The 16247-nt window shown below is 41.0% G+C and overlaps 1 protein-coding gene and 1 non-coding gene across 2 annotated transcripts in view; one reads left to right on the top strand and one right to left on the bottom strand.

Annotated features, from left to right (window-relative positions):
• Positions 1 to 4981: 4981 nt before the first annotated feature.
• The window catches only part of LOC133530649 (ATP-binding cassette sub-family D member 1), a 124304-nt gene continuing 113038 nt past the window's right edge, over positions 4982 to 16247 (bottom strand). Inside the window, exons 12-16 of the mRNA XM_061868667.1 lie at positions 13765 to 13918; positions 12234 to 12380; positions 10216 to 10440; positions 9805 to 9930; positions 4982 to 8907 (exon numbers count right to left, since the gene is read on the bottom strand). Of these exons, the coding sequence (XP_061724651.1) occupies positions 8766 to 8907; positions 9805 to 9930; positions 10216 to 10440; positions 12234 to 12380; positions 13765 to 13918 (794 nt within the window). The 3' untranslated portion in view covers positions 4982 to 8765. The remainder of the gene's footprint in view (positions 8908 to 9804; positions 9931 to 10215; positions 10441 to 12233; positions 12381 to 13764; positions 13919 to 16247) is intronic.
• Positions 8091 to 8160, top strand: Trnat-cgu (transfer RNA threonine (anticodon CGU)). Its single transcript has one exon. It is a non-coding gene; the product is annotated as a tRNA-Thr (tRNA).

The raw sequence follows: 16247 nt of genomic DNA, 5'->3' as shown, positions 1-16247 counted from the left end.
CATTGTCAGTACCAACACGCGCGCCCAATATATAATTATATTATACCTATTGTGAATTTTGCTCTTGCTTAGCACAGGCGAGACGCACGATAAAATAACATGATTCAAATAACATTTACAGTACATATGGGGCTACTTTATAGCACTAGTGCGAGAAGTAGCATATTACGTTACTGTGTCGAACATTTAAAGGGCCATATGTACTGTAAAACGTTGTACGATACATGTGCGAATAGGTAATTCGCAACTCGTGTCGATTTAAAACACTCCCTTCGGTCGTGTTTTAATTTATCGCCACTCGTTTCGAATTTCCTATTTTTCGCACTTGTATCGTAATGTACTATTTGATGTCAGAGTACGTTCGAATTGGCCTGATAGCCTTAACTCGAGTTTACTCGGTTGTTCTGTGTATTTGCGTCAGTTTAACCCTAGTTAACCTTGATCTTAAGACGTGTTTAATCCATTTTAAGTACCTACTGTTATAATTAGGTATATGGATAGTTCGTAATTTGACCGCAGTGTCGTTGAGCAGAATAATTTCAAGAGATAGTCAATTAAACTGAATAGATACACGTTTTTAGGGTTCCGTACCCAAAGGGTTCGCTTAGTTTCAGAGTTAATGCCGTTATTTATTTTAATTAAACAGGCGTAAAAACACATTTTTACTGTTACTTAGTGATTAATGCTTGTTTGATGGCGATGTTGCTACTAAATACTGTGGGACGTAGTCTCAATATCATCATTGATAGACGTGAAAAAGCGACAAAATAATACTTTGCAAAAACTCGGTTTTACGAAAAATATTGTCATAATACATTTTATAATTTAAAGGTTTACTAATAAGTTAATCCCAACACAAAAAAAAAAGGGAAATGAGAGCCAATTTCAATATTAATATTGTGATGTGTGTCTTTTTACTAATAAATTATGTAAAGGGTACACCGAGCGGATGCTGCTCTTGCCCGTGTCATGGGACGCACGCAGACACAGCACCCGAGCGTAAGGACTATTGGGAGTTGATGGAATCTAGAAATTTACTAGGCTATTTGGTGAAAGCGATGGACTAAATACTGGGCTATGACTCATTATCATTTGGGCAGGAGCACCTGGATGCCAGCTTGGGCCCTTCGACTCAGTTCAAAGACGTGCTGTAAGGATCGTCGACGATCCCAAACTCACAAGCGGTATTGAACCTTTAAGTCTATGTTAATAACTTTAACCTTATGTGTGTTCTACCGCTTGTACAATGGGCTTGTGCTCTGAAGAATTGTTTGACATGATGCCCACGGCTACTTTCTATCACCGCACCGCCGGCCGTCGGCAGGGTGTTCATCCCCACACCCTAGAACCTAAATGGTCACGCAATGTACGGTTTAAGAGGAACTTCCTCCCGCGCACGCTCCGGTTGTGGAATGAGCTACCTGCCGAGGTTTTCCCGAGGGTCTACAGTATGAGGTTCTTCAAAAAAGGAGTGTACAGATTTTTAAAGGGTCGGCAACGCGCATGTAACACATCTGGAGTTGCAGGCGTCCATAGGCTACGGTGACTGCTTACCATCAGGCGGGCCGTATGATTGCTTGCCACCGTCGTGGTATAAAAAAAAAACATGTTGAGACATATTTAGACATATTACACAAACAAGTTTCGTGGTCATAAGTCATAATACCTTCCCGTCCTTTATAACAGAACGTTGACCCGTGATAATCATTGTTTTTTTAATAAATAACAAATAGGAGCACGAGGTAAAAACAATTAATTAAGCATAGAATATGTACCTACCTGTTAATTTGTTTACCTAGGTACTTGTTAAGTCCTAGAGGAAGGACAAAGGTCGTTGTTATTTGTAGAGGTAATTTAAGCGACATTTGAAAATAATATTTTTATTTTTAAATGAAATATATACAGGATTTTATAATAAACTGCAATACTTTTATTTATATTCTGGGCAAAGGCCTTCCTCCTCCCTTTCCACGTATCCTGGTCTTGTCCTGTCTCCCACCAGTTCCCGTCGAAGTCGTAACGCCGTCGAGGTTTGCCGCGACCTCGGGTTCGATTTTGTGGGGCCCAATTACCCCATAAGTCATCTGGCATATGGCAAACGTGTCCCGCCCAATCCCACTTCAGCTTGTTCAGCCACGTCAGCTATTTGGGTTTTGGAGCGTAGTATAGTGTTTCTGATTACATGATTTCACTGATTTTCAATATATAGGTCATACTAAGCAACTTTTACCATGGAAAGACCCCGAAATCACGACAAAAAAAGCGGCCAAGTGCGAGTCGGACTCGCCCATGAAGGGTTCCGTGCCATTTATGACGTATTAAAAAAAACTACTTACTAGATCTCGTTCAAACCAATTTTCGGTGGAAGTTTTCATGGTAATGTATATCATATATTTTTTTAGATTTTTCATTCTGTTATTTTAGAAGTTACAGGGGGGGGGGACACATTTTTTCACTTTGGAAGTATCTCTCGCGCAAACTATTCAGTTTAAAAAAAAAAAGATATTAGGAACCTAAATATCATTTTTGAAGACCTATGGATAGGTTTGATGAAAAAAAAATGTTTTTTTTTTTTTTAATTTTATGACGTATTAAAAAAAACTACTTACTATATCTCGTTCATTTTCGGTGGAAGTTTGCATGGCAATGTATATCATATATTTTTTTTAGATTTTTCATTCTGTTATTTTAGAAGTTACGGGGGGGGGGGGGGGACACACTTTTTACCACTTTGGAAGTGTCTCTCGCGCAAACTATTCAGTTTAGAAAAAAATGATATTAGAAACCTCAATATCATTTTTAAAGACCTATCCATAGATACCCCACACGTATGGGTTTGATGAAGAAAGATTTTTTGAGTTTCAGTTCCAAGTATGGGGATCCCCCAAAATTTATTGTTTTTTTTCTATTTTTGTGTAAAAATCTTTATGCGGTTCATAGAATACATCTAATTACCAAGTTTGAACAGTATAGCTCTTATAGTTCCGGAAAAAAGTGGCTGTGACATAATCGGACAGACAGACGGATATGACGAATCTATAAGGGTTCCGTTATTTGCCATTTGGCTACGGAACCCTAAAAATTGTCGGTTTCATACGTTTTGGCTGGTCGGTGTTGATATTGTCTATCTTCTTCCCAGACCTTATCCCATTTACTTGGGGTCGGCCCTCCCTGTCCTCTTCTTCCATTCTGCACGGTTTAGTGCCAGGTGTGCATCATTAATCCCTTGCTCTCTCAGGCTTTTCTCCACCGTCGTCAACCAAGTGGCAGGTGGTCTCCCGCTTCCTCGCGTCGTCGTAGGCATCGCTAAGGCTACATTGACCATATGTTCAGGAGGTCGTCTTTGAATGTGCCCGTACCACCGTAGACGTTTCTCAACAAGTTTATCTGTTATCGGTGTGACTTTGTCTATGGGATGGTGTTGGTATTGTCTATGGGAGAGTAAATTTTTATTTCGCGATTTCGGGATTGGTCCCATACTAAAATGCTCAGTATGGCCTATAATGGGCGATTTTGCAATGGTGATTCTGAATGTCAAAATTGTGTTAAGATGGTCATACTAAACAAATTTTCTCATTAGACTGTTGAAACTGTATATATTTTAATATTATGAATTTCTTTTGCACTTAAAAGTTTGACTTAATTCGCCGATAGATGGCATTAGTAGTAGCTATTTTGGGAATTTATTATGGTTGTTTATGTTGGCAATTAACACAAAACTATTTGTAAAATTATTTGGAATAACATGTATGTAATATTTTGCAATTAAAGTCACAATTTAACGATTTGTTGTTAAAGAAAATTAATTACCAAATTAGTCAAAAGATGGCACTTTGTTCCCAACGCGCGTTTTCTAGAACACGGTGTTAAGATTTTTCCGGGTTTATATATAAGGTCCCAGGAACTATAAACCATCTGTTCAAAAACTAATCAATCAACGAGTGGTACGTAGCAGGCTCAAGAAAATCTTATACAAAGAAATTAATGTATGGTGACTTGCCTCTAAGATAGTTCATCCAGCCCGTCGAAGGGCCTTAGCAAATTTTGCAATAACTACTAGTACATGACTCGTGAAACAATAAAAATGCATTATTGCTGCAATTCTGGCCCTCTGAATTTTCTTAACTTTCTGGCCCCCCGTGAAGAAAATTTGCCCACCAGCCCACCACTGCTCTAAGACAACCATGTACACAAAAATTGACCGAGCGTTAGGGAAGAACTCAATTTCAGCTTGGACATAATTGCTTTCGTATGTTTTTATGTTCTCCTCTCGCAATCAATACAGGTCGCAATCTCTCGTGAAATTTGTGAACAGGTTCGTTGATTAAACAGATTTTATTTGTCGATTCAGTTCTTGGAAATGTTTCAAAATGGCGGCGCTACATAATTTTCACCACACCAACTGGTAAAGGCCCTCTTGATTGTTCAAAAACTAACGAGAAAGTTGCATTTTATCCACATGTGGGGCAAAGTAATCAGATGCAAATTTTGAGTTGTCTTCTTATGTTAGCTGGTAGAATTGACTTTTAAATCATGATTTTGAATGATCATTTTTTTATTATGTTCATCTGGATTTGATTTGGTTTGATTTTTTTTGGTATTTCATAGTTAGTATTTTCTTCGCGTTGTTGTGGTGATTTTTTTTGTTTCATTCGGACACAATAGTTATTTGTGCAACAAGATAGGGAAGTTGGATTTTCTTACGAGTGTGCCAACCGTCAAACCCTCGCAACGCTCAAGATTCCACTTCTCGAACCACTCGTTACGCTCGTGGTTCTATTTTGGAATCTTTCGCTGGCTCGGGTATTAATATTAGCACGAGTGGTCAAACAACTTTGCCCCCTTGTAAAACAAATAACTAAATTTTCAGTTTTATTTAAATTGTGCACGTGAGGTCTACAGCTTACGGAGCCACTAGTTCGTTACTTTTTTATTTATTTATATAAATAGAATCGGAATTTTATTAAAATAAAACAATTAATAATTATAAAACCCCGTTTATTTCTCATGAATATCCCTCAAGTCGCTTACAACTAATTTTTATTTACACTTTACAAATGGTAGGAATATTTCCATGTACCTAAATAAATAATACGTATCGCTACACATCGCTAAGTTAGGTCCAAGTCCATTAGAATACACGATATGTCATTATATAAAATCCGACAAAACATAGTAATAAAAAACATACATACCAAATTAATGTCAATTAAATCTCTGACTAATAATAAATTCTCGTGACCATCACATTTTTTGAAGTATACTTTTACAGGATGTAACTAAAATAGTGAAGATCCGTTTAAGGGCTATATTCTGTATCAAATTTGTTACATCTTGCATGTTTATTTAGTCACATGCAATAATTTACGGGCTGAATATATAGGTCAAACTGAGCAAGTTTTACTATGCGACCAACCCCGATATAGCGAAAAAAAAAATTACTCTCACATACAGAGGCGGCGTTAGGCGTGGGCGACGTGGGCCACGGCCTACGGCCTCGCGGTCCGAGGGGCCTCGTACCTCAAATAAGTACCCTTAACTCGGACACAACGTAAAATGTTCGTTATTTCTTGCGACACCAGAGGGCCTCGCTAAATGTACCTTGCCCACATAAAATGTTGGTCTTGCCCGCCACTGCTCCCATAGAAAATCACAAGGTCAGACAGCCAAAATGTATGAAACAGCAATTTTTTTTGCCGATTTCGGGGTTAGTCCCATAGTATAAGTTGCTCAGTATGACCTATATATTTAGTCCGTAAGTTATTGCAGGTGACTAAATGTAAAGTTAGCATCGCATAGATACTGACCACTTTGGGCAAAAAATTGAAAAAGTGACCCCTCTTTATACAAACATCTTGGAGGTCAGATGTATTTGCAACTGATTGCATAACACACTAAATTGTCTATAAAACTTACAAATCTTACAATCCAAGCGGTAAAAAAAGACAAAACACCTTAACACATAAACAGCCATTTCGAATATTAATCTCTATCAAAATTTTCTTAGTTTTTTTTGGGTGGCAACATTTTTTTACAAAAAAAAATTCCAAAAAATGGCGAGAATAAAAAACTGAGCAGCCTATAAAAAATATTTATACAAAAGACGTCACCACCCTGTATCACCCGATTCTTAAAAAATAAATAACACTATAACTGGTACAATATGATAGTAATAACACAGCTAAATGACAAGGGCATAATACCCCGTTTTTTATTAACGACTTTGGAAAAAAACCTAGGAATCTCTGATTATAATGCTTTAATAATATTTTATTATAACTACAGCATCCTTGTTTACATCGTTCTTGGTTATTTTGTAACGTAAATCGTTTTAATTTAAAACATACAATGTTAAATTAGTGTCATCATCGATACTCATACACACATATATTTTCTACTTTAAATTATTTAAGCTAAGAGGGAAGAATAGCTTTGCTATCTTAATGTAACGTCTTTATTCGACCAAGTTATAATCGCATATTTTATTTTTTTATAAATACTGTGTATTTTTTATAAATACTATGTATTTTTTTATAAATACTATGTATTTTTTATAAATACTATGCATTTTTTTATAAATACTATGTATTTTTTATAAATACTATGTATTTTTTTTAAAGCGAAACCTATACACTTAGAATATATTATGCTCAAGCGTCCGACATGAAAATCAAAGTGATTTGTTAATGGAAACCGCTTTGTCCCGAAATGGAAATTTCTTCAAAAATGTACGTACGTTGACCGCCTGTTGTACCTTTTCTTAATGTGCTGTATTATTTGTATTGTTTCTGTATTGAGGTGTGTAATAAAGAGTATTTGTATTGTATTGTACGTTCGGTTAGGATCGCAAAGCTATTCTTCCTTCTTAAGCTCAAAACTTTCTTTAAATTTAACAGGTCAAATTAACATTTTGAATAAAACAAAGGTACTTTTGCTATATAAAACAAACATGACATAAACCAATGCTTTTATATGCTTCTTTTCAAAGTAAGGACAAATAAAAAATTCGCTCGAAAAAGAAATTTCGGAGTCTAAAATAGGTTTTTTACATATTGTTTATGTACGTATACGTACATCTATATATTAGTATTAAGAATTTAGTCAAAGTGTATTGAAGTATTTCGAGCTCAATGTAAACTTCATTGATTAAAAAAAAATATGAATTAATTTTAACTTTTTTGCAAGTGGAATAATTTTTCAAAAATTTCATTATAGTACAGTCGCCAACAGATATATCGGGGCGGCCGAGGTGCTCAATAATATCTGAATACACACTCTAACGTAATACACAATAGAGAAGTGTTCAGATATTTGTGAGAACCTCGGCACCCCGATATATTTGATGGCGACTGTACCTAATAAAATGTTGATCCAATCATATATATCTTGCTCTGTATCCCAGCTACATCTGATTGCTATCTATATGTAGGTATAATTCTAATATATAAGAATTAGAAGTTCTAATTTTATGTTCGTGCAAGTTTTCTCTAAGAAATGTAGCCAATTGTTACCAAGGATCCAGTTTTGGTCCCGAAATTAACAATATTCCTGAATTTGCATAGCCAACAGAAAAATCTTAAGCAAACATCTTAATCTAAGTGAAATGAAACTTACATAATGATCCATTTATTTCGGTACCTAGTCTTATTTTTTTACTTATATTCGTGTGAATAAAAGGCTAACTTGCCGACACTGTATTTTAGAGATGTCATTCTGAATATAGCAATCGCCAATAGATTTAACCACAACAGATTCTAGTCACAAATCTTTAAAAAAAATGCATTTTTTATGTCAAACTAAAAGTTAAAAATATGGAAGACTTTTTTGTATGCCTCAGGGTGGCTATAGAGAATAAGAAAATATCTAATATAACCTCAAAGTGAACAAAAAAATAATTATACAACTGGAAAGCAAATTATTTTGTGAAATTTCGATTAGTGTTTTTTTAAGTAGAAACATTACTATATATATATAAATTATAAACTTAAATAAACATCACACTAAAAAAAAAAACTGCTCGCACTTAGTTGGTCAAAGGCGTCTAGTCTTTCAAAGATAGCATACACCGGAGAATTTGGGACGACCGCCGTGGCCGGGTGGTGTAGTGGTCAGCATGTTAGCCGCGTAAGCTGAACGCGGGTTCGATTCCCGCCTCGGCCACCCGTGGACTTGCTCACTTATAAATAAATAAATATTATAGGACATTATTACACAAATTGACTAAGTCCCACAGTAAGCTCAATAAGGCTTGTGTTGAGCCTTTTCACTACTACTTTTTCAATAGTGTATGATATCATTCATATCATTTGTATCATTGATATCTATTTCAGTTTAGAAAATTTAATTAGACAAAATTTATAATATTGGACGAGTCTTAAAATTGTTTATCATGTTCCAATTAGTGCCACTTTGGCAATAGTTGAAAGGTGCAAATTGAAATTTGAAGAAATAACATTTAAAAAAAACACTTAGAACAGATGAAAAAATATGAATCTTTCTAGTCTTGCCTAAATCTATTGAGCGATTGATTTATTTCTATCAATCTCATATAAATTACATCACACGATTTAATGTTTTCTAAGATGAAACTTTTATGAACATTAAAAATGTGGTAAGGTCAACTCAAACGACGACCCCTTTGAACGCCGCGCGCCATTGTGAACCTTGTCACAATGCACGAAGGTCCATATTGGAGTGTAGCCACGCGTCAGGTGACATATTTGACAGTGAAATTGTTACAGTTTCTGACCTCTATTAGTCGTTGTCTAATCACTGTCGCTCTGTGTGGAGGTGGGAGGGGGCAGGGAGGGGGTGATGGAGGGGGTGATGGCGGGCGCGTCTTTTTCGAGAGGCCGGAAGGACCAGCTGCCGGCTCCGTCGAATTCAAGGACGTGCGTGTGGTATTTCCTGTACGAAAGAGGGTTGCATTAGCAATAGATTCAAGGACAGATTTTAGATTTTAAATCCCGTCAAAATTAGCGCCGTTCTCTACCTGTGGAAACTTATAATTGGCTTACTGTTTTTATTTCGCAACCTATTTTGTTACTCTAGCTGTATGTTTTCCTAAGAAAAAAAAACCAGACAAGTGCGAGTCGGACTCGCCCACCGAGGGTTCCGTACTTTTTAGGATTTGTTGTTATATCGGCAACAGAAATACATCATCTGTGAAAATTTCAACTGTCTAGCTATCACGGTTCATGAGATACAGCCTGGTGACAGACGGACAGCGGAGTCTTAGTAATAGGGTCCCGTTTTACCCTTTGGGTACGGAACCCTAAAAACTAGCCTATTACATAGGGTGGTTATTGTTATTTCAAATATTTCAACATTTTGTCAAAGTTATATTTTTCCACGGGGCACCCGCTTAAGGCGTTTAATGTAAAATATACCACTAAAAACTAATGTATTTTTTTTTCTCATATTTTAAATAAGTACAATTAGGGGTCGCTAACGCACTTTCAAAATTTGGATCATCCATACAAGATGTTTTTTTTCGATTTCTGAGGAAATTCGAACTAGAGAAGTACCTTACAGAAAACCGCAGCCAAATAACACTAAACCCTGCTCATAGTGTTGTGTTCCTGCCGGTGAGTAAGGTTGCCAGAGCTCAACGAGGGTGCGGAGTGTTAGGGTAGGCAAAGCGCAAGACCTCTGGAGTTGCAGGCGTCCATAGGCTTGCCATCAGCCGGGCCGTATGCTTGTTTGCCACCGACGTGGTATAAAAAAAATTCTAATTTAACACAAAGAAAGGGTTTGAATGAAGGTCAATAGATATAAAGTATTCTAATATTTCATATTACTAACCATACGCTGGGCCTGTGTGTGATAGAGAGGAGAGTAATGCCCTCCTTCACCGCCTCTTCGTACATGACGACCTCGGTTTCCATGGAAACGGCGCTCGTACATTCGTCGAGCAGAGCGTATACGGGTCTGAAACGAAACATGTACTCGTCATTGGCACAATATAACTGTCGTTTTAGTATCTTGGATATAAAAAAATCGACCTCGATGTGTCTCACAATCGAAAGTGTTAAGTTCTTTAGACATCAGTATAAGTAACCTGTGATAGAGTATTCTATCCATAGCCAATTAGCCATCCTCTGCTTCCCCCCCTCCCCACCCCCTCACTAAGCGTGGCCCGCCAGTCCCGCACGACCTTGAGAATGCAAGTCGCTCCGCCGTTCCTTACTATATACAGCAGTAAACATAACGCACCTGTGGTAGAACATCCTCGCCATGGCCATCCTCTGCTTCTCCCCGCCGCTGAGCGTGGCGCGCCAGTCCCGCACGGCGCGCAGGCCGCCGTGGCGCGCGGCGCACGCGTCCAGCCGCACCACCTGCAGGATGTGCGCCGCGCGCGAGAACGCCTCCTCGTCGTCGGCCGCCACGCGCGTCGGGTACGTCACCTGGTCCATGAGCGAGCCCATTGACATGTAAGGTCTGAAAAAAACAATCAAGTTAAAAACATAGAATAACGGCGATATATCTATCATTTCATCCATCTATCTGTCATTTCATCACGTTTCTGTATGTTAGAAAGGGACAAAATTAAACAGAAGTTTTGTAAGAAGTTGCCAAGTTTAATGATTATGGGGGTAAACGTTTTAATTTTTGAAAAATGGTAAAAAAGGCAGGCGAAACCCCCGCTAAGCGCGCTCCACAGCCGGGCGCTTGCATCTTAACAGCCAACGTTAGGGGCGCCCCGCGCGCGCTCCACGGCCGGGCCCTCGTGCTACACGCGCACGGCCGCGGCACGTGCGGGGTGGAGCGGGACAACCTACCGCTGCGGGATGTAGAACATGATGGGGCGGGACGAGCAGTGGCCGGTGGGCGGCGCATCGTCGGCGCAGTGCGCGCACGCGCACGGCCGCGGCACGTGCGGGGTGGAGCGGGACAACCTACCGCTGCGGGATGTAGAACATGATGGGGCGGGACGAGCAGTGGCCGGTGGGCGGCGCGTCGTCGGCGCAGTGCGCGCACGCGCACGGCCGCGGCACGTGCGGGGTGGAGCGGGACAACCTACCGCTGCGGGATGTAGAACATGATGGGGCGGGACGAGCAGTGGCCGGTGGGCGGCGCGTCGTCGGCGCAGTGCGCGCACGCGCACGGCCGCGGCACGTGCGGGGTGGAGCGGGACAACCTACCGCTGCGGGATGTAGAACATGATGGGGCGGGACGAGCAGTGGCCGGTGGGCGGCGCGTCGTCGGCGCAGTGCGCGCACGCGCACGGCCGCGGCACGTGCGGGGTGGAGCGGGACAACCTACCGCTGCGGGATGTAGAACATGATGGGGCGGGACGAGCAGTGGCCGGTGGGCGGCGCGTCGTCGGCGCAGTGCGCGCACGCGCACGGCCGCGGCACGTGCGGGGTGGAGCGGGACAACCTACCGCTGCGGGATGTAGAACATGATGGGGCGGGACGAGCAGTGGCCGGTGGGCGGCGCGTCGTCGGCGCAGTGCGCGCACGCGCACGGCCGCGGCACGTGCGGGGTGGAGCGGGACAACCTACCGCTGCGGGATGTAGAACATGATGGGGCGGGACGAGCAGTGGCCGGTGGGCGGCGCGTCGTCGGCGCAGTGCGCGCACGCGCACGGCCGCGGCACGTGCGGGGTGGAGCGGGACAACCTACCGCTGCGGGATGTAGAACATGATGGGGCGGGACGAGCAGTGGCCGGTGGGCGGCGCGTCGTCGGCGCAGTGCGCGCACGCGCACGGCCGCGGCACGTGCGGGGTGGAGCGGGACAACCTACCGCTGCGGGATGTAGAACATGATGGGGCGGGACGAGCAGTGGCCGGTGGGCGGCGCGTCGTCGGCGCAGTGCGCGCACGCGCACGGCCGCGGCACGTGCGGGGTGGAGCGGGACAACCTACCGCTGCGGGATGTAGAACATGATGGGGCGGGACGAGCAGTGGCCGGTGGGCGGCGCGTCGTCGGCGCAGTGCGCGCACGCGCACGGCCGCGGCACGTGCGGGGTGGAGCGGGACAACCTACCGCTGCGGGATGTAGAACATGATGGGGCGGGACGAGCAGTGGCCGGTGGGCGGCGCGTCGTCGGCGCAGTGCGCGCACGCGCACGGCCGCGGCACGTGCGGGGTGGAGCGGGACAACCTACCGCTGCGGGATGTAGAACATGATGGGGCGGGACGAGCAGTGGCCGGTGGGCGGCGCGTCGTCGGCGCAGTGCGCGCACGCGCACGGCCGCGGCACGTGCGGGGTGGAGCGGGACAACCTACCGCTGCGGGATGTAGAACATGATGGGGCGGGACGAGCAGTGGCCGGTGGGCGGCGCGTCGTCGGCGCAGTGCGCGCACGCGCACGGCCGCGGCACGGCCAGCGAGCCGCCGTGCACCGGCCACAGGCCGGAGATGATGCGGAACAGGCTACGAACAAACATGCCATTCGTTATAAACTGAAACAGGTGCCGTGTACTGAACAAAAAGTGACCAATCCAAAATAAACCATCAAATATAAACTATAATTTATACAATACAGCAGTGTAACTACATTACAAACACAAACCGAAATATTTGTTAAAATAATTTGATTTGTTCCCAACTTTGAGAACAGTATTTTTACGCGTTACCATGTCAATGTAAAGATTAGATAACACCAAATAATATAGCATATATTCTTAAAAAACAAATGCTTATACAATTAAATATATTGTATCCAAAATACATAATTATGTGCAAATGGAGCAGCCTATACCGAGTGTGCGCAGACCGGTTCTTGTCTTGCTTGGCCGGCGTTGTAGTGTGATAACCAGGGGTCGTACAAAAAGTGCGGATGACGTCAAACCACTTATAGGTGATTTCAAATAGTATTTTTGATTTTCATAAACCATTATCACTTATCATTTATCAACCTCTTTATTAAACGATATCGCCACTTGAAATGAGTAAGTACGTTTTTGACTGACACATTGTCAATCAAATGAACAATAAATTGACTTCGTTATTGTTTAGCTATTGTATCTTCACGATTATATTTAGCTAAAATTTATATTTACTAATGTATAAGAAAACGCTCTAAAATGTCATCTTTACTCGAATATTGTGGCAATCCCACAGACTTGTTCTAACTAATTTCAAATAATTATACCTTATGGTAACAAGTTTCGTGAAATTTATTTTATTCACCACATCACCCTACCACCTGTATTATTAATTCCATGGTTTTTTTTTTTTACGTCATCCGCACTTTTTGTCCGACCCCTGGACTGATAACAGACGCGCTCAGTTTGTGATATTTGCAATCATTATGTTGTTTACGAATTAGATGTGTATGTATTGCATTGTATAGTTCATTATTCAAATACTGCGGAATGTATCGACACAAACCATTCTGACTTAACGATGCTTTTTGATCAAATATTATGTAATTGTGTTTTTTTTATACTACGTCGGTGGCAAACAAGCATACGGCCCGCCTGATGGTAAGCAGTCTCCGTAGCCTATGTACGTCTGCAACTCCAGAGGAGTTACATGCGCGTTGCCGACCCTAAACCCGCCCCCTCGTTGAGCTCTGGCAACCTTACTCACCGGCAGGAACACAACACTATGAGTAGGGTCTAGTGTTATTTGGCTGCTGTTTTCTGTAAGGTCGAGGTACTTCCCCAGTTGGGCTCTGCTCTAGATCTGGAATGACATCCACTGGCTGTGCCCTACCACACAAAGCGAGATGACATTCACAATGCCCATACCTCTCTTTTGTTGATTTATCTCTAATAAATAAATAAAAATGTAAAAACAAATCTGTAAGTACCTGGACTTGCCACAGCCGTTGGGCCCCACTATGAGCAGATGTGTCCCTGGCGCGATGTCCAGCGACACGCCGCTCGCCACGACGTCGCACGCTGGGGTCACTATGGGCACGTTGCGGAGTCGGATCGACAGGTCGTTCGTGTACGATATTTTTCCTGCAAAAAGATAATAATTTAAATTTCGTTAATGAACATTTTGAAGAAAGATTTCCAACAATCATAATACCATTGACATATAGATCTAAGGACGGGCTCTACGGACAATAAGAATGGGGCCAGTACAGCGGTGTCACGCACACGAATTCGAGCCAATCGTGCAGTCTAATGCCGCAACGCGATTGGTTGATGAGTTCGCATCTCGCGCGCGATTGGTCGCCTTAACTCCGAAGGTTACCGAAGAAAAATTACGAAAGGACAATGGGCACTTTTGTATGGGGAGTGTCCCATGGATGTATACTGTTGAGACATATGTCGTTTTAAAGCTCTTAATCGTAGTATTATTTTATTGTATGGCACCAACCTTGGACCACTTGCAGGGACCGAGCTATATAAAAAAAGAAGTTGCGCATATAAGCAGTTATATTTCCTTATACGCGGGATATAAAAAGTTTTAGCGTATTTTATTCGAAAGAATATAAAAAATGCTTTATGTTTTTTGTATCAACATTCAACACCAATGATATAGTATTTAAAGGGACACAATGTACAGTTTTAAAAAATCGTTAGTCTAAAAATTACTTAATACACAGCGAAATAAGAGTGTATACAAATGCCATGTATATCATGTGAAAAGTATTTTTATAAGCTATTTTTCGTATAATATAACTGGGGTCAAATCGTTGCAGGGACCAAAATAAAACCATTTAATGAGTTAATTAATTGTAGTTAATTACGCCTTAACTTTTCTACTCAACGCCAGATGTCGCTCTAAAGCAAAATTCTACTTGACGTAAAACATTTATACATAGCGGTAATCTCGTCAGTCTTACTCCATCATTTTAAAAAGTATAGACTAGTTTATGGATTTCTAAAGTTATGTCAAGATGACTCTGAATGTAATATTGTCAACAATAATTGTCAAAACACGCAATTTAAAATATTCAACATTGTAATTACAAAATAGTATATTTCTAATACGCTATAATTTTCTCCAATCGAAAGGCACTCCATTCCATTGATCTCAGAGAGTATGCTCCTTGATGATCTTCACTATTCATGGGGTAGGTAAGATCAAAGTATTATTTTTTCTCGTATAGCTGCTATATAGCGTTCGACTCCATGGAAAATAAAGGCTCCAAATTATATAAAAAATGTAGCATATATACAAAGTGCAATTTAGATAGTATTCCAGAAAAAAATGCGCCAATGTAAATGCTAAATAGTTTCCTATCGTATTGTCGAACAAATTCATATCTACTTCTGATCTAAGTACGCGACCTTAGAAGTTTGGATTGTCCTACCTAATCATTTTACATTTTATTGTTTTCAGAACAAGAATTATTTTACTTCCCACTGTCTATGTAAGGGGACTTAGAGCGGATTCATACTTTACTATACGTGTCGTGTCGAATGATAGTCCCTATGTCAGTTTCTCCAATTCTATTTTGCGTAGGATAAGTTAAAAAAATAATTAAAAATATGTGTTACCGTATTTTTATTCGTGAAATGTAACCTATATTTCTAAGTTAATGATTGTACTATACTTCCAAAAATATGTCTGACAAACATTTTACATGAAAGCCATTTTTCCATGTAAAAATGAACTGTTATAGGGACCATCTTTTGAATTTATGATAATTTATTCATATTTTAATGTACTCGGGTAATATTGCAGGCATTATATCAGCACCAAATAAATGCTGTGAACCAGATATATATTAAGTGGCGAATAACGTTTCCAAATCGCATTTTCTTTTGACATATTTTTCTTTTTTTTTTGCTCTTTTTTTCACGACCGGTTTGGCCTAGTAAGTCGATGATCCTGGGTTTGAATCCCGGTAAGGGCATTTATTTGTGTGATGAGCACAGATATTTGTTCCTGAGTCATGGATGTTTTCTATGTATTTAAGTATTTGTATATTATATATTATTATGTCGTTGTATGAGTACCCACAAAACAAGCCTTCTCGGCTTGCCGTGGGACTCAGTTAATTTGTGTAAGAATGTCCCTATAATATTTATTTATTGTTATTATTATTGTATGTCCGGTAACAGAACTCCCCAGGAGCACTCGGGTGTGTAAGGTGGCTACTCCCCAACTTATTATAATTATTATTACTTTCAGCATTTTTAAGTTGTTCATCGGACACTGAGGCCATTGAAGTTTCAAGCTGGCGGCATCAAAATGGAGTACCTAGGTAATGTTTCAAATAAATGGGTGGTAAGTAAGTACATTTGGTGAAGTGGAACTGCTGATGTTGATCAGAAACGGAAGTCTTCCACGCGCGTGATTTGTCTTCTTTGTTAAGTTTGTAGCGAGTAAGTT

Source organism: Cydia pomonella, chromosome 23, assembly GCF_033807575.1.
Source record: "Cydia pomonella isolate Wapato2018A chromosome 23, ilCydPomo1, whole genome shotgun sequence".
NCBI lineage: Eukaryota > Metazoa > Arthropoda > Insecta > Lepidoptera > Tortricidae > Cydia > Cydia pomonella.
Note: the sequence above shows the minus strand (reverse complement) of the source record. Positions and strands in the feature narration are given on the sequence as shown.